Source organism: Salmo trutta, chromosome 37, assembly GCF_901001165.1.
Source record: "Salmo trutta chromosome 37, fSalTru1.1, whole genome shotgun sequence".
NCBI classification, from domain to species: domain Eukaryota; kingdom Metazoa; phylum Chordata; class Actinopteri; order Salmoniformes; family Salmonidae; genus Salmo; species Salmo trutta.
The window spans coordinates 32,359,898-32,379,152 of NC_042993.1; the positions used below are offsets into that span (position 1 = coordinate 32,359,898).

Sequence of the window (19,255 nt, forward strand, 5' to 3'; positions counted from 1 at the left end):
GTATAAATCTTCCATCTCTTTGTTCACCTCAATCCTCTTCTTTCCCCTCTGTGCCTCAACACCACCCCTTTCTCCATCTCTCCCTCCCTATACACATTGCTCTCTGCACTTAGGCAGTGGTGTAAAGTACTTAAGTAAAAATACTTGAAAGTACTACTTAAGTAGTTTTTTTTTGTATTGTCACGCCTGATCCCACTCCCCTCTCTGGCGCTCGAGGGCGCCAGGCTGCCCTTCGTTACGCACACCTGTCACCATCATTACGCGCAGCTGTGCAATATTGGACTCACTCTACCTGTCTGCTCCTCACTCTGTTCCCTGTGTCAGCATATTGTCGTATTGTTTCCCTTGTCCAGACGCTGTCCTTGTTTAGTTTCATGTCCGTTATTCTTTAAATGTTCACTTCCTGTACTTGCTTCTTGTCTCCCAGCGTCTGTCCTCACAGGTATCTGTACTTTACTATTTATATTTTTGACAACTTTTACTTCACTACATTCCTAAAGAAAATGATGTACTTTTTACTCCATACATCTTCCCTGACACCCAAAAGTACTCGTTACATTTTGAATGCTTAGCGGGACAGGAAAATGGTCTAATTCACACAATTATCAAGAGAACATCCCTGGTCATCCCTACAGCCTCTGATCTGGCGGACTGTCACGCCCTGACCGTAGAGATCCTTATTATTCTCTATGTTTGGTTAGGTCAGGGTGTGACATGGGTGGGGAAGTCTATGTTGTCTGTTTCTTTGTTTTTGGGCGAGTGTGGATCCCAATCAGAGGCAGCAGTCTATCGTTGTCTCTGATTGGGAATCATACTTAGGCAGCCTGTTTTCCACCTGTGTTTGTGGGAGGTTGTTTTCTGTTTAGTGTCTGTGCCTGACGGAACTGTTCGCTTTCGTTTTGTTTTTTGGTTATTCTTGTTTGAGTGTTTCTTGTAATAAATTATCATGAACACTTACCACGCTGCGCTTTGGTCCGTTTCTACACACATGCGTGACAGAACCTCCCACCAAAAACGGACCAAGCGGAGTGGCCAGGATAGTTGGACATGGGAGGACATCCTGGACGGCAAAGGATCCTGGACGTGGGAGGAGATCCAGGCCGGATGGGATCGCCTCCCATGGGAACAGGTGGAAGCAGCGAGGGAGGAACGGCGACGAGATCGGGAGTCACGGCAACGACGGAAGCCTGAGAGGCAGCTCCCAAAAATTATTTGGGGGGGCACACGGGGAGATTGGCGGAGTCAGGGTTGAGACCTGAGCCAACTCCCCGTGCTTACCGTGGGGAGCGTGTGACCAGTCAGGCACCGTGTTATGCGGTGATGCACACTGTATCTCCAGTGTGCATTCATAGCCCGGTGCGCTCTGTGCCTACGCCCCGCATTTGCCGTGCTAGAGTGGGCATTCAGCCAGGACGGATTGTGCCGGCTCAGCGCTCCTGGTCTCCAGTACGCCTCCTCGGTCCAGGATATCCTGCGCCAGCTCTACGCACTGTGTCGCCAGTGCACCTTCACAGCCCAGTTCGTCCTGTGCCAGCGCCCCGCACTTGCCGGGCTAAAGTGAGCATCCAGCCAGGACGGGTTGTGCCAGCCCTACGCTCCAGACCTCCAGTGTGCCTCTACGGCCCAGTATATCCTGTGCCAGCTCCGCGCACCCGGTCTCCAGAGCGTCTCTCCAGCCTGGTACGCCCTGTGCCTGCTCCACGCACCCGGCCTCCAGTGCGTCTCCCCAGTCCGGTGAGACCTGTTCCGGCTCCACATACGAAGCCTCCAGTGATGATCCATGGCACGAAGCCTTCAGTGATGATCCATGGCCCGGAGCCTGTAGAGATGATCCATGGCGCGACGCCTCCGGCGGCGATCCATGGCGCGGAGCCTGCGGCGACGATCCATGGCGCGGAGCCTGCGGCGACGGTCCCCGGTCAGGAGCCTGCGGCGACGGTCCCCGGTCAGAAGCCTGCGGCGACGGTCCCCGGGCAGGAGCCTGCGGCGACGGTCCCCGGTCAGGAGCCTGCGGCGACGGTCCCCGGTCAGGAGCCTCCGGCGACGGTCCCCGGTCAGGAGCCTCCGGCGACGGTCCCCGGTCCGGAGCCTCCGGCGAAGGTCCCCGGTCAGGAGCCTCCGGCGACGGTCCCCGGTCCGGAGCCTCCGGCGACAATCTACGGTCCGGTTCCACGAAAGTGGGGGGAGCCCCAAGCGGTGGGGGATCTGCATCCCACACCGGAGCCTCCACCAAGAGGAGATGCCCACCTGGACCCTCCCCTATAGGTTCAGGTTTGCGGCCGGAGTCCGCACCTTTGGGGGGGGGGGGGGTACTGTCACGCCCTGACCGTAGAGATCCTTATTATTCTCTATGTTTGGTTAGGTCAGGGTGTGACACGGGTGGGGAAGTCTATGTTGTCTGTTTCTTTGTTTTTGGGCCGAGTGTGGTTCCCAATCAGAGGCAGCTGTCTATTGTTGTCTCTGATTGGGAATCATACTTAGGCAGCCTGTTTTCCACCTGTGTTTGTGGGAGGTTATTTTCTGTTCAGTGTCTGTGTCTGACGGAACTGTTCGCTTTCGTTTTGTTGTTTTTTGGTTATTCATGTTTGAGTGTTTCTTGTAATAAATTATCATGAACACTTACCACGCTGCGCTTTGGTCCACTTCTCCTTCTAACGACGAGCGTTACACGGACTCACTAAACACATGCTTCATTAGTAAATTATGTCTGAGTGTTTGAGCGTGCCCCTGGCTATCCGTACATTTTTCAAAAAACAAGCAAATGGTGCCGTCTGGTTTGCTTAATATAAGGAATTTGAAAGGATTTATACTTTTACTTTTCAATCTTAAGTATATTTTAGCAATTACGCTTACTTTGATACTTAACTATATTTAAAACCAAATACTTTTAGACTTTTACTCAAGTAAGATTTTACTGGGTGACTTTCACTTTTACTTGAGTCATTTTCTATTAAGGTATCTTTTCTTTTACTCAAGTATGACAATTGGGTACTTTTTCCACCACTGCACAGGCACCTTCCTTATTTTATTTTCTACTTTCTTTTGGAAATGACACAAGTCACCTTCCTGGTTCCAGTCAGTCTGCCAGTCTGGGGGAGACAGAGAGACAGACAGACAGACAGACACCTGTAACCTGACTTTGTTTGACCTTGTTTACCCCATCCTGGCATCATGTGACACCAGGACCTTGTCAGTAACACTGTCACCCCTCAGGCCCTGCAGCCTAGGGTCTGTCTGTCCCAAGACTGTCTTCCGTAGTGAACCCAGACACCCTCTCCTCTCCTCTAACCCATCCCACCCTGCTCACCCTGTCCCTGTCTAGTGTCTGTCTACCCCATCATCAAAAGGTAGAACAGATAACCATGCGTTCATGTAACTACTCATGTATCTGAATAGAATAGAACACACATTGAGAGGCACAGGGTCAGCCACAGAGCAGCACAACTGAATATAGAGTTGGAGCTCTTTCACTCGGTTTAGGAAAAAATAGTGTTGCATTTGTCTAGATCGTAAAATGTGTCCAGAATGTGTACAAATAAAAAATAATCAAGACAGTCCATAACATTGTAGGAGTCTGATGCCATTGTTTAAAGTCGTTATTGTTGTTTTCTTAGTAAGGCTTTTGAGAAAGTGTTATTACAGTTTGTAAATAGAAATTATGCTGTCTAATTTTTTGTCTTATTCAATAACATGTGACCTTGATGTTGGTATTTTAGTGAGAGAGAAACAGAAAAAGAGAGACAGAATCCCTATTAAAACTATTTTATTTTAGCATTATTATAGACAGCAGAGGGCATCCTTTTCCAATGTTCCTCAAACTGCAGTGTTTCCCAAATGTTGGGAGGTCACAACTGGTTTGACTTGTTCTGTCTACTTGCCTCACACGGCATCCAAATGTCAGTAAATTACATCATATTTTTTGTGTACACATTTTTTGTACAGTAAACCATACATTTAATCATAATTAGATGATTTATTTAATTCTTCCCCACACATCTTAAACAAAGACAACGGGATTAGGCCTATTTATTTAACCTTTATTTAGCTAGGCAAGTCAGTTAAGAACAAATTCTAATTTACAATGACGGCCTACCCAGACCAAACCCAGACAACGCTGGGCCAATTGTGCGCCGCCCTATCCCAATCACGGCCGGATGTGATGCAATTAAATGAAGACACTGACTTGAATCAGTCAAATGAGAATGATACAATGACAAAATGAAATAGAGCAAATTGAGTTGAAGGGAATTATAGGTTCTCTATAGATACAACACAGTGGTGTCAGTTGCCACTTGTTTTACCGTCATTGACCACCTACAGCATGGATAGGCAACCCTGTTCCTGGAGTATTGCAGGTACTGCAGGATTTTGTTCCAACTAGGCACCACACCTGACCAACGTGTACATAGCCAAGTTATCATTACTCATTGTGTATTTATTCCTTGTGTTATTATTTCTCTTTTTCTCTGCATTATTGGGAAGAGGCCCGTAAACATGTCACTGTTAGTCTACACCTGTTGTTTACGAAGCATGTGACAAATGTTATTTTATTTTGATTTGATCAGTTCATCGATTGCCTAAATTTAACACACCTGGTCTTCCAGGTCGGTTAAATCATAAACATGAAGTGCCTTCCCCCTGACCTACGGCTGAGTGGTACCGTGACCAGTGCTTCATTGTCAAGCCCTGACCACTGCCCTAGCCTATGGTCCTGAATGGTGTGATGCCTATGTCAAAACCCCTGCCTTACATTGCTACTGTAACCTGAAAGTGCTCCCGATGAAGCCATGGAGATACAGTATAATGCTACATGGAGATACAGTCCAAATGAATGTTCCATTCAATTATGTGGGTGAAGTCATGGCCACCAGAGTAGACCATTTGCTTTACAGGGCTGATTTGACCCACCTCCTCCTGACCTTACCACTGATCTTCAGTGCTGGGGTCTCAACTTACTATTGAGAGTAAGAATAGTAGAATACACTAGATGCAATTTTGATATTTGGTTATGTATCATTTGGCAGTTTTTTTTCTTATGTTAGTCACTGACAGTCACTCAATTAGCTGTGTCAGCTAATAATTTTTAGATTGGTAGTTAGTTTAGCCAGTTATCTAAACTTGTAGTAATTATGGCCGAATACTTACCGAGCATGTTGGGCACTTGCCCAGGGCCCTGACCTCCAGGGGGCCCCCATTGATTGTGTTAGTCATTCTCACTCAGACATCATATTAACATGGCATAAGTCATGGCAAAATGTGTAGAATTGCAGGAAATTAGCTTTAAAACATTTTTAAAGAGTGACTGCCCCTAGAAATCAACCTCTTATTTTGACAATATGAGTCAGAAACATTTATTAGTCAGAAACATTTATTGACTACAAAGTGTAAAACAGGATAATTCTGGTCATAAAGTCAATCTCATCCAAAACTGAGATCTGGAGATGCTAGAAAAAATGGTATGTCACAGAATGAAGGGTACCATAACAATTTTCTATGGGTTGGGGTAATTTTAATCCTGCCCACATGCCCACAGCTGGCTGCACCATCAATTATAATGCCCATGGTCAATTTGGTTTGACATTCGATATCACTATGGGGCTAATTAGGGACCATCAGTAAATTACACAATGGTCACTGGACAATATTTAAAAAGGTCAAAAGCTCCACATTTCAATGAGCTTAAAAACCTCAAAGCAACTATAAATTGTAGAAATTGATATACAAATATTGCGCGCATTTAATGAGACAACAAAAATGTGTGCAACATGAAAATATTGTCCCATTAATATTGTGTAATTTATTGACGGTCCCTAACTATCCCCAGAGATAGGCTATCCAACGTTAAACCAATTTTTACATGGTCACATGGTTCCATGGTTAGCTGAAGCTAAAAAAAAAGATTGGCTAACTCTTCCTACCTGCAAACACACATAAAACCACATCAGGTTTGAATTCAGTCATGGCCACTAGAATTTCGTAATGAACCAAATCAGAGAGGAAGAGGCGAAGAAAGAGAATTTACTCCACCCTAAAATCTGTCCTGTGAGCTAAGCCCTTTTTTGTATGGAGATCTATGAGTGTCGAATTACGTGAGGTTTATTTAATCGAAGTTTCGTAATGTTTAAGCTGTTACACATGTACTGATAGGCCTATGAGTGGATGAACTTTGAGAAAAACGATTTAGTTGTTCCTTTTGTTCAAACACGTATGCCCGCAATCACTGGAGACATGTATTTCCATTGCTAAATGCAGTAAACCCGGCTATCTTGTCAATATAACAGATCATCTTTGTCCAAATCAAGAAGTTCAGTCTACTTTTATTTTTCATCACATTAGGCTAACTGGTGGACCACCTCATTTCCCAGACACAAACATGAAAATCTACAAGTCCTTAAGAGAGAAAATGGCACGCATAAAACCCCTGACTGTTTTGCGATTCACTTGACTGATTCTGTGAATAATGTATCAAGACATCTCGGTTCTCCAGACAGCTCGTGCGTCCCGCCCTACGCACAGGTTTTCGCCTGTGAGGCAATGGTGGGCACAGGTTTCCGACAGCCTGTTGTTTCTCAGACGGGTACCACGCTCAGATAGCAAGCAAATCCGAAAGACTGGACAACTTTTACATAATTAGACGAGGCTTTTCACCCCGGTGTGACTCAACTCCGAATTGAACATGACAAGTGTGATCACGAACCAAAGTCGCGTTTAATTAATTCTTTGTTTCAATTTAGATGAGACAGTCTTACCCGAATCCCCCACTGAAAACCTCTGTCCTTTCTGTGGCCAAAATAAATGGTTGTTGATGGTTTTGACCTTCTCCGACATGGTAGGACAAGCCTACTTTGTGTTTTGTTTAACTCAGCAAGCGCTCGACCTAGGCTACTGTAGTCTGCTACATCATACTACTGGTAGGGTGTCAACCCGACCTGCTGAGGGTCGCAAAACGCAAAATTAGCATGACAGGAGCTGAATTAAATGTACAAGGCTTTTCAAATAAGACGCTTGGTTAAGCTCAGTGCTTGGTTGACATTTAATTTCACTTGATTTTGTGAGAAATTTTCAACAACAAAAAATAACAGGAATATCGCATTAATTTGAAAAGCATATAAGCTACTAAAAGATAAATACTACATATGAGATTTCTTATTTCTGTTGTTTTATAATAATAGGCCTAATTTAAATTTGTATAGCACTTTTCATGATAAAAATCTCAAAGCCCTTCATAACAAAAAACGAACAAATAAGCAATATATCAAGGCCAATTGAGCACCAGCGGTTCTGGGGGGGGGGGGGCAGGGGAACTGCGACAACAATTTTGGACCCCCTTGTGGCCTCCCTAAATGTGGAGTATGAAATAATTTTTACATAACTAATTTTTGCTATTGTTCTTTTTTTACATCAGTTATTAGACAGTGGCAACGATGATGATTAGGAACATTGTCTTTTGCCTGCTAATGCAGTGAAGGGAACGATATGACAACAATAACGTCTAATGTGACTGGCCCCTCTAACAGTACAACTGGCCCCAGCTTGCCCCCCCCCCCCCCCAGTTGAAATGGTCTAGAACCGCCACTGCAATAGAGACGACTTCTTTGAACGCTGCATCCTCGGCAGATAGATGAAAGATGACGAATTCAACAGGAAAGTGAGCCTCTTGGGTATCCTTCATTCTCCTACAGCATTCTGCCTAGCTGAGGCGATGCAGTGCAAGTTTCCTTCTTTTTGATCACTTTTTAAAAAATCTGGCCTCCATTGATTTAGTCACCCTAATTGTGGCCATCCTACATGGGTAAAAACTCCAATACATTTTTAACGGATTGTGATAGACATGAAGTTTGGACCATTGGTTTTCTTAGAGGATTCCCAGCTAGCAGCTAACGTTTTGAGAACCATATGTTTCTTAGAGCTTGGTTGTCTTATAGATATTTTGCATACAACCTTCCCACAATGTTCTGAGAATGGTGCAGGATACCCAGCTAGCCATAACGTTCTGAGAACCATATGTTTCTTAGATAGGACTTTCAGTACTTCAGCATAACATTTCCTACAGCTTTCCTTGTGGTTCTATTTAATTACTTTTTAATCAAATTGATCAGAGAACGTTAAGAATCAACATTCTTCTGTGGGAATTTCAGTACTAAAGCATATAATGTTTTCTTCCGGGTTCCTCATGGTTCTATTTAAAGTCATGTTCTCAGAACATTAATAAAACTTTCCATAAAAACCACAAGAAAAAGTTCTAAGAATGTTATTGAAACACATACACATTACATTCTCAGCGTCAACAAAACTCTCTCTATCCTCTACCTTGTTAAGTGTGTTGGCTGCGCCCGCTAATTCACCACACCTGATCTTAATGAGTGCTTGTTTCCTTTGAAATGGGGTCTGTATGAATAGACTAAAATGAACAGCTTTGTATGAGTAAAAAAACATGGCATGCTAGCTCCATCCAGGTGAGGCAGTGGACTAATTCCATCGGTAGAGAACAGAAGAGCATAGGTTCAAATCTCACTGATGCCGTGCCATAATAAAATATAGATGTGTTTGCATGATTAATGCCTAAGTAAATGAATTCCCATGTGTGCTTGGAGTTCAAAACAGTTAAGCTAGCAGAGTTATTCAAAGTCTTATTGAAATATGTTCTCAGAATGTTATTAAATAACCTATCATTTCTGTTCTCAGAATGTTAATAAAACCTCCAAGGAAAATTTTCAGGGAACCATAGTAAAATGTTCTCAGCAACCCCAAGCAACCTAAAAGTTAAAGTTCCCAGAAAAGGCCCTTTTTTTAACTTCAGTTCTCAGAATGTTTAAAAAACATTCCGTTTTACTGGTCAGAAAACGTATGGCTTTTTTCCCAGAAGCAATGTGAATTCAAAAACTTACATTCCCACATCTTCCAAGGAACTGAATGTGCTAGCTGGATTGTCTACACAATTATCATATTATTTTACCCATTGGTCAAAATATGTGTTTTTGATTGGACACCCTACTATAAGGGAAACCTATGATTAGCCTGATAGCCCTTGAGTAGCCTAGGCCAGGCCCATGTTAACATGATAGGCTAATAGCTTCAGTTTTTTACATTGGCCGATTAGTGTTTATTGTATACAAATATTTAAATAATTTTTCTGGCAACGAACACTAAGGAAAAAGTGGCCTATTTTGAATACTTTTGTGTCCGTAAACTATGAATGCATGGCGAGGCTTGCTATTTTTCCCGCCCTTGCCATTTCGGAACATGCTCGCGCGGCTTGTGCTGATTATTCACTTCTTGCTACAGCTCCAGATGGACCAACACATGCTGGAAATATGACATGTAAGATACAGATTTACATTTGACCTCAATCCTTCACTTCTGCTCCACTGTACAGACAAGGCATTTTACATATTTAGCGACCTTGGTCCTTGAATTAACTTATTTGCTGCAGCATACAGAAGCATAGGCCTACCTTCACCTATACTATGCCAACCTGACATTTCCTCAAATGTGAGCAGAAATGTTAATATAGGCCAAATGTGCTACATTGACTCTATTCATTTTTAAATCATAAAGAGTAGCCAGATGAAGTGCTTCAGCTATCCAGGGCTAGAATAGTATACTGGAAAAATATGTAAACGCAAAAGGCAACAATTTCAAAGATTTTACTGAGTTCAGTTCATATAAGGAAATCAGTCAATGGAAATAAATGCATTAGGCTCTATATAGATTTAACATGACAAGGAATACAGATATGCATCTGTTGGGGTGTGGATCATAAAACCAGTCAGTATCTGTGTTCGTTGTCCGTATCTTATACCTGCCCATAACATAACCCCACCGCCACCATGGGGCACTCTGTTCGCAATGTTGACATCAGGATACCACTCGCCACACAACACCATACACGCTCCCTGCCGTCTGCCCAGTACAGTTGAAACTGGGATTCATCCGTGAAGAGCAAACTTCTCCAGTGTGCCAGTGGCCATTGAAGGTGATAATTTGCCCACTGAAGTCAGTTACGATGTCGAACTGCAGTCACGTCAAGACCCTGGTGTGGACGACGAACATGCAGATGGTCTGGGGTTGAGAGGCCAGTTGGACGTACTACCAAATTCTCTCAAATGACGTTGGAGGTGGCTTATGGTAGAGAAATTAACATTCAATTCTCTGTTAACAGCTCTGGTGGATATTCCTGCAGTCAGCATGCCAATTTCATGCTCCCTCAAAACTTGAGATATCTGTGGCATTGTGTTGTAACAAAACTGCACATTTTAGAGTCGCCTTTTATTGTCCCCAGCACAAGGTGCACCTGTGTAATGATCATACTGTTTAATCAGCTTCTTGATATGCCACACCTGTCAGGTGAATGGATTATCTTGGCAAAGGGGAAATGCTCAATAGCAGGGATGTAAACAATTGTGTGCACAAAATTTGAGAGTATGTGCGTATGTACAATTTCTGGGATTTTTTATTTCTGCTCGTGAAACATGGACCAACACTTTACATGTTGCGTTTATATTTTTGTTCAGTGTAAAATGGGGCATGTGAGTAGGCCAAGAGTAGGGCTAGTCCAGGGATGGCCAACTTTTATGGGGCTGGGGGCCATAATATATCGGAACTCATCAATTTCCTGCAATTCTACACATTTTGCCATACGGTGGAGAAAATGTTTGCAGTTTTTAATCTGATATCTGAGTTAGAGGGACTAACAAAATCAATGGGGGCTCCCGGTCAGTAATTTGATCATGATTACTAAGTTTAGAGAGCTCGCTAGACTAATTTACCAATCAAAATCAGTGACACAAGAACAAGAAAAAAACTGCTGATGCACAACCACATTTCTAAATTACACTTTGTGTATTCTTCTATTCTAAATCTCAACAGTAAATTGAGACCCGGACTGAGTTCCCACATTTTTTAAAATCATAATAATATTTTGATCCGCGGGCCTACGAGTTGCCCATCCCTAGCCTAGTCTGTCAACCGTTAGTGAGATATTTCTTGAGTTTTAAATCTTACTGCTGACACTGTCCTTTACAGACTTGCCCGGGGTTCCACCCAAGTCTGTCTGGTTCCTGTAACTGAGAGGTGCTGATGAAGGTAACATGATTTAAAACTGCTCTTATTTCATTACCTATTAAATCATAAAGGTTATTCCGTTCAGGAGGATTAAATACGTGCTATATATCAAGGACAAGAATAGAGACACTGGTCAATTAAAAGGTATTGATTCAAATCACATTTACATGCATGTATTTGAGGCATATTAACATGCATGCGATTTGAAACAATAGCCCCAGCCATTGTTTTTGCTGTCTTCATTAAGTCTGCAATTGTTTGCCACTGATGATTGGCTGCCAAGATTGGTGAACATCAAAGCATTTCAAATTTTCCCCCAAACCTGAGAATTAACATGCATATTGAATCTTGAGCTCAATAAGTTGCCTAATTGTGAGATGCACCGACAATAGAGTAGTTCCGTTATCATGTCGATAATACAGAAAGATATAGAACGTAGTTGGTATGTTTACTCATGTGTGTTTATGTGGTTGTGTGGCTGTTGATTCTAAATGAGCGTGGGAGAGCGTGTGATGGTAACACAGCCTCCAGTGCTCTCCATCCCCCATTAATAACCTGGTCTCCTTTGATGTGGTTGCAATGGATGAGGTGTCTCTTTCTCTGCATCACTTGTGGCATGTAAATCCAGCTGGCATTTTATCTAATTACCTGCTCAAGGGTCTACGTGATATAGTAGACCCCCCCACCCCCCACTGCTGAACAATACAGTGACTCAACAGACTTGCCCACCTAACAGACCACTTAGAACTTCTCCAAAGCTGATTGTCTTCTACGGTTGTGGGTTTTTGAGTCACTGTCTGAACATGGGAACATTTATTATTTGGTGCTTCAGATTTAATTGTGCAGGCAGCAACAATGTCCATATCTGACCAACTGAATCTCAAATAGCGGAAATTAGAGAGGTTGCTGTTTGTTAGACATCAAAGTGGACAGTTGGTTGGTTGAGAAGCATCTGAGACGTAAGTAGTCGGTGGTCAGTCAGGGCGGTTCTGGGGGGGGGGGGGGGCAGTGCCCCTGTGACAACAATTTTGGCCCCCCTAAATGTGGAGTATCAAATAATTTTTACATTACACATTTTTGCTATCGTTCTTTTTTTTTACATCCGTTATTAGACAGTGGCAACGCGGAACACTAATGATTATGAACATGGTCTTTTGCCTGCTAATGCATGCAATGCAGTGAAGAAAACGATATGACAACAATAACGTCTAATGTAACTGGCCCCTCTAATAGTACAACTGGCCCCAGCTTGGCCCCCCCCAGTTGAAATGGTCTAGAACCGCCACTGGGGTCAGTACACTCTTAGAAAAGAAGGTGCTACCTAGAACCATAAAGGGTTCTTCAATTGTCCCCACAGGAGAACCCTCTGAAATAACTATTTTTGGTTCCAATTGGAACCCTTTCAATAATACAAGGTTCTACATGGAACCCTTTCACCACTAAAAGGTTCTAAGTAGAACCTTTTTCACCACCAAAAGGTTCTACCTGGAACCAAAAAGGTTCTCCTATTGGGACAAACAAATACATTTATTTTATTTATATTGTCTGTCCTGTTTTTACGTGTGTGTGTGTGTGTGTGTGTGTGTGTGTGTGTGTGTGTGTGTGTGTGTGTGTGTGTGTGTGTGTGTGTGTGTGTGTGTGTGTGTGTGTGTGTGTTTGGGTGGGGGGTGACGGGTGACGGGCACGTTGTCTGTCTGCCGCTCTGCCCTGCAAGCCACACATGGGCAGAAAGTTCATTATCCATTGTCGGCAGGCACAAAGGCCTCAAGGGCAGCCTACATGGGTCCAACATCCTCAGCACAATACTTGTAAATAACCAGCGACCTAATTGAAAACAGAGCAGGATCACCGGGCTGTTTCACAATAATGAAAGGGATGAATATGAAAATGAGTTTTGAAGATCTTTTTTTGATGAAAGGTGGGAGTGTAGTCTAGCCGCATGCTTCCCAGCCTAAACAGTTTGGTAGAGTTTGTGCATATATTATGACAACATTTTTGTTCTTTTGGACTTTGGCTGTTCGGGCACACTACATTTTTTCTGGAGGCAAGCTGAAGTTCAGAGCCGAGGTCTACGCCCCTTCTTCTGTGATTGGTCAACAGTTAGGATTCTTCAGTAGTCATTGATGTCATTCAACGAGAGACGACTCGTATTCATGCACATTTCATACAAAAACCTTAGTTAGATGTTAAATTGTGCAACTAAGATCTCCTAGGCAAAAACGTCAAAATGAATGACAGATTTCTTGAGTTATTTTCGATTAATTTTGAATATTTTGAGGAAGTGTATCCTGGCTATGGCGTCTCAAAATGGACAAACAGTACTATTGCCTCTTTTTTCTTGTTTCTCAAACGAAGATCTTTTAAGGATTATACGAGCACACTCATTCAGTTCGGCATGAACTGAAGCATGCCATTAAGCCATTCCTCTTGGGGATCGAGGGTAACCTAATCCCACTGACGGGATTGCTAGCAAGGCGGGAAATTCAAAACATCAAAAATCTAATAATTTCAATTTCTCAAACAATCAACTATTTTACACCATTTAAAAGATAAACATCTCCTTAATCGAACCACATTGTCCGATTTTCAAAGAGGCTTTACTGCGAAAGCATAAAGTTAGATTAAAGTACAAAGTACAAAGTACACACATCCATTTTCAATTCAAGGACAGGCGACACCAAAAGCAGAAAACCAGCTAAAATTATGCACTAACCTTTGACAATCTTCATCAGATGACACTCCTAGGACATTATGTTAGACAATACATGCATTTTTGTTCTATCAAGTTCATATTTATATCCAAAAACAGCATTTTACATCGGCGCGTGTCGATGAGAAAATGTGTCTCCCCAAAACTGCCAGTGAATTTACAAAAAATACTCATTATAAAACGTGGTTAAAGTATTAAACTGTTATTCAAAGAATAACGGTTGCATTCTCCTGAATGCAAGCGCATTGACAGATTTCAAAATAACTTTACTGGGAAAGCATACTTTGCAATAATCTGAGTACTCTGGTCAGAAAAATACACTAGGCTATACAGATAGCTGCCATGTTGGAATCATCTAAAACCATAAATAACATTAGCAAAATTCCCTTACCTTTAATAATCTTCATCAGAAGGCACTTCCAGGAATCTCAGGTCCACAACAAATGTTGTTTTTTTCGATGAAGTTCATCATTTATGTCCAAATAACTCCATGCTGTTCCGTGTTGCTAGCGCGTTCGGTAGGCTACTCAAAATGTAGGGAGCGGGAGGGAAAAAGTCACGTCGAAAAGTTTAAAAAAAAATCTATTTACGTTCGTTCAAACATGTCAAACGTTGTTTAGCATCAATCTTTTGGTCCATTTTTAACGTGAAACATCAGTAATATTTCAACCCGACCTCTCCTGTGTCTTGAAACACGTTTTGAAAAAGGTCTCGCTGCACATGAACGCGCAATAATGAAGTGACGACATCCCAGGGACGTCAACTTCCCTTCCTTCTCATTCGGTCTCTGTTCATCATAGACGCTTCAAACAACTTTATAAAGATCGTTGACATCTAGTGGAAGCCATAGGAAGTGCAAAATGAATCCTTTGTCACCGTGTGTTTTATTGGCAATGACATGAAAATAGTACAGCCACAGAATTTTCATTTCCTGCTTGTATTTTTTCTCAGGTTTTTGCCTGCCATATGAGTTCTGTTATACTTAGAGACACCATTCAAACAGTTTTAGAAACTTCAGAGTGTTTTCTATCCAAATCTACTAATAATATGCATATTCTATTTTCTGGGCCGGAGTAGTAACCTGTTTAAATTGGGTACGTTTTTCATCTGGCCGTGAAAATACTGCCCCCTAGCCCCAACAGGTTTTAAGACCAAGAACTTTGGTTTTGTGTAGAGGTTGACAAACATGTTTACCTGTTGTGTAATATTTACCTAGTTACATTTTTGTAGATTTGTTTGTAGACAGTGAGAATGGCAGAATGGTGAACTTACTAAATGAAATGAGAGGTTGACTGTGTGATATTAGGTTGCTTCTTGTGTAAATATTTTCTGTCTGGATTTTAATGATTTGTATGTAATTAAACAAAAGCTTTGATTTGGGAATTCTAAATTCCAACAGAACAAAGTGTATAAATCAATATCAAATATTTCAATGCCCTTGGACACGGGAAACCTGTTTTGGTGGCCTATTATGCATGTTGTATAAACAAATAGAATATTCTATAATTGTGGTACAACAAAGGTACGGTTGCTTCTGCTGATGACAATTACAATTTTTAAAGGAACTGTTTGACTTTGTCTTAGCTAGCTAGGTCTTTTTATTTTGTCTAAATTTGCACTAAGAATAGCATAATCAAGTTATTTGTTATAGATGTCCATTATAGATGTCCATCGCTTGGTTACGGCCCAGGCCACTCCCCTGCTCTTTTACAGTCGTGTAAAAGAGCAGGGGAGTGGCCCTTTAGCCATGTCATTTGTTCTGTGTTGTCTGTCTTCTGGGTTGGTTCTTCTGGGTATTGTTCAACAGGTGAATTTTGCAGGTTGTTGTTTTCTTTTCGTGATAAAGTTTGCTTTTCAAGGTGGATTCTATTCTGTGGTAATAAACCATTTATTAACTAAAATGCAAGACAACCTATGTCCCCACATTAGTACTAATTAATGAAAGATCAACCCATATATTTTCACTCAAAAACTCAAATGGTCTTTTGGCCGATGATATGGGTTTGCTCTGCTAGTGTATTGTGCTTATAGGAATCATGCTATTTAATGCATAGTATACATACACAGTTGAAGTCGGAAGTTTACATACACTAAGGTTGGAGTCATTAAAACTCGTTTTTCAACCACTCCACAAATTTCTTGTTAACAAACTATAGTTTTGGCAAGTCGGTTAGGAGATCTACTTTGTGCATGACACAAGTAATTTTTCCAACAATTGTTTACAGACAGATTATTTCACTTATAATTCACTGTATCACAATTCCAGTTGGTCAGAAGTTTACATACACTAAGTTGACTGTGCCTTTAAACAGCTTGGAAAATTTCAGAAAATTATGTCATGGCTTTAGAAGCTTCTGATAGGCTAATTGACACTCTCTTGAGACAATTGGAGGTGTACCTGTGGATGTATTTCAAGATTTACCTTCAAACTCAGCGCCTCTTTGCTTGACATCATGGGAAAATCAAAAGAAATCAGCCAAGACCTCAAAAAAACATTGTAGACCTCCACAAGTCTGGTTCATCCTTGGGAGCAATTTCCAAATGCCTGAAGGTACCACGTTCATCTGTACAAACAATAGTATGCAAGTATAAGCACCATGGGATCACACAGCCGTCATACCGCTCAGGAAGGAAGTCTCCTAGAGATCAACGTACTTTGGTGCAAAAAAATTATAAATGGGGGGAAAAAGATTGTACTCTGGTCTAATGAAACAAAAATAGAACTGATTGGCCATAATGACCATTGTGTGTGTGTGTGTGTGTGTGTGTGTGTGTGTGTGTGTGTGTGTGTGTGTGTGTGTGTGTGTGTGTGTGTGTGTGTGTGTGTGTGTGTGTGTGTGTGTGTGTGTGTGTGTGTGTGTGTGTGTGTGTGTGTGTGTGAGAGAGAGAGAGATTGGAGTAATTAATGCTTGACTGTGTATGGTCTAAGGAACAGTAATCCAATCAGATGAAAAAGTGTGTGCGAGCAGAGATAGAGAGAGAGAGGTTGGAGTTATTAATGCTTGACTGTGTATGGTCTAAGTAACAGTAATCCAATCAGATAAAAGACTAGTTTAGCCAGATTTTTCAGCCGCTGAGCGTGCACCACAAATTCACTAGTACCCTGTCAACTTGTTGGCTTCCATTACGCTGAACTGTAATGTTGTGTGCCTAATTCACTTGACTCCTGTTCCATAAGTGGGCTTAGCGATTAGACTAACAGACACACCTCTGTTTCCCCTCACGAAGGATAAAGACACAGGCTACAAGCCCCGGCTCTCTGTTTGGGATGGGAGAGAGTGTAGGATCCTCCATCAGGAGGTTTTGTGATCCTGCAATACTTTTCAGTTGGCCAAACTGTATGTAGCCAATCAACATAGTCAGAGTACCTTTGAGATGGGGTGTTGAGTGTGGTGAAAGTCTTAAACCTTGTAGGTTCTGTGTAAGGCCCATGTTTTTCACCAAGTGTTTTCTTGTTATCTCTGTGCCTCCCAGTGACCCTAGTGCTTTTTGAATCAGTTGGCAGTGAATATGGTGGTTGGCTTGTTGGGCCCCAAACATGCGTTTTCTAAACGAATGGCTTTCACGCCGTCAAATCTCTCTCATAGTGGCCTCTCTCTCTCCCTCCGCTGAGCTGAGCAGCTCCACTACCAGAGAGTCCACCCCTCTCTGTCCAGGGCGATGCCCAGCAGCTGTTCTGTATGGGCGGGCTCCATCGGGCGTGATGATGTCATCATCATCAGACTTTCCGGCCACTCAGGCCCTTTCTGGGTCGGCCTCCCTATCTGATGATGGTGACCCGGGGCGACGAGGCTGGCCAGTGATGTCACGGACACATGACCCGGGGCCATGGTAAACTCAGGCAGGTCTCTGGCCCAGCGGTGCCGCCTCACATTTGCGGTCAGTCCGTCTGGAGGGCCCTGAGTGGTACTAATGCGATGGGCTGGTTGAGGCGGGTTGGGACTCTGGTGCCCCATTAAGTTTGGGCTAGAGGATCATAAGGTTACAAGTTCAGCCACTCAAATCTGGACTGGGCTGAGGTAATGTGATCTGAAGGTCCGCACCGAGTCTTCCTATCACTACCACCAGAGATGCTATTAAAGACAGGCGATTAGTAGAGAGAGAGGAGGGTACGAAGAGGCAGAGGGAGAAATAGAGAAAGATACATGAAGAGTAGATACTCTTCAGTCTGCATCTCCCAAGAGAGAATACAGCACAGGTTATTGGCGTGTCCTGTGACAGGTCTTTGGTGTGGTAGGTCATGAGAGACCCTAACCACAGGCCCTAACCACCTAATCGAGAGTTGACACCAATCCTTCATCTCATCTCTGGAATCACTTCATGATCTTCGATCTTGCCTTGAGTCTATCTTCCTTACCCCAACAGTACCCACCCACCAAGGCCTCTCCACATTCTCTCCTGTCACTCAGTGATACTCCCTGTGTATTTGAAGAGCTGGGGTGGTATAGTTCCTCTTGTCACATCTCGATGCCCACAAGTTTGACATTTTTTAATTACAGTCTTTGAGAAGCAGTGTTTTCCCTCGTTGTCTGAGAGAATTACTTATGGAATAAATCTTGACGTTCTTTAGACACTCAATGGCTCTAGAAGCAAGGCTTCTCTTTACCTGTATGTCAATTTCACTTTGATCTCTGACTAAGACTGATACACAACTGTACCACAGACGTACACTACCGTTCAAAAGTTTGGGGTCACTTAGAAATGTCCTTGTTTTTGAAAGAAAAGCACATTTCTTGTCCATTAAAATAACATCAAATTGATCAGAAATACAGTGTAGACATTGTTAATGTTGTAAATGACTATTGTAGCTGGAAACTGCACATTCTTTAAGAAAATCTATATAGGCGTACTGATGCCCATTATCAGCAACCATCACTCCTGCGTTCCAGTGGCACGTTGTGTTAGCTAATCCAAGTGTATCATTTTAAAAGGCTAATTGATCATTAGAAAACCCTTTTGCATTTATGTTAGCACAGCTGAAAACTGTTGTGCTGATTAAAGAAGCAATAAAACTGGCCTTCTTTAGACTAGTTGAGTATCTGGAGCGTCAGCATTTGTGGGTTCGATTACAGGCTCAAAATGGCCAGAATCAAAGACCTTTCTCCTGAGACTTGTCAGTCTATTCTTGTTCTGAGAAATGAAGGCTATTCCATACAAGAAATTGCCAAGAAACTGAAGATCTCGTACAATGCTGTGTACTACTCCCTTCACAGAACAGCGCAAACTGGCTCTAACCAGAATAGAAAGAGGAGTGGGAGGCCTCGGTGCACAACTGAGCAAGAGGACAAGTACATTAGTGTCTAATTTGAGAAACAGACACCTCACAAGTTCTCAACTGGCAGCTTCATTAAATATTACCCGCCAAACACCAGTCTCAGCGTCAACAGTGAAGAGGCGACTCCGGGATGCTGGTCTTTTAAGAAGAGTTGCAAAGAAAAAGCCATATCTCAGACTGGCTAATAAAAATCAAAGATTAAGATG

At 42.5% G+C, this 19,255-nt stretch overlaps 1 protein-coding gene across 1 annotated transcript in view; it reads left to right on the forward strand.

Annotated features, from left to right (window-relative positions):
* LOC115176988 (melanin-concentrating hormone receptor 2-like) overlaps positions 1-11,070 on the forward strand; it is a 63,524-nt gene extending 52,454 nt beyond the window's left edge. The window contains exon 6 of the mRNA XM_029737415.1: positions 11,026-11,070. Coding sequence (XP_029593275.1) covers positions 11,026-11,070 — 45 coding nt within the window. The remainder of the gene's footprint in view (positions 1-11,025) is intronic.
* The last annotated feature ends 8,185 nt before the right edge of the window (positions 11,071-19,255 follow it).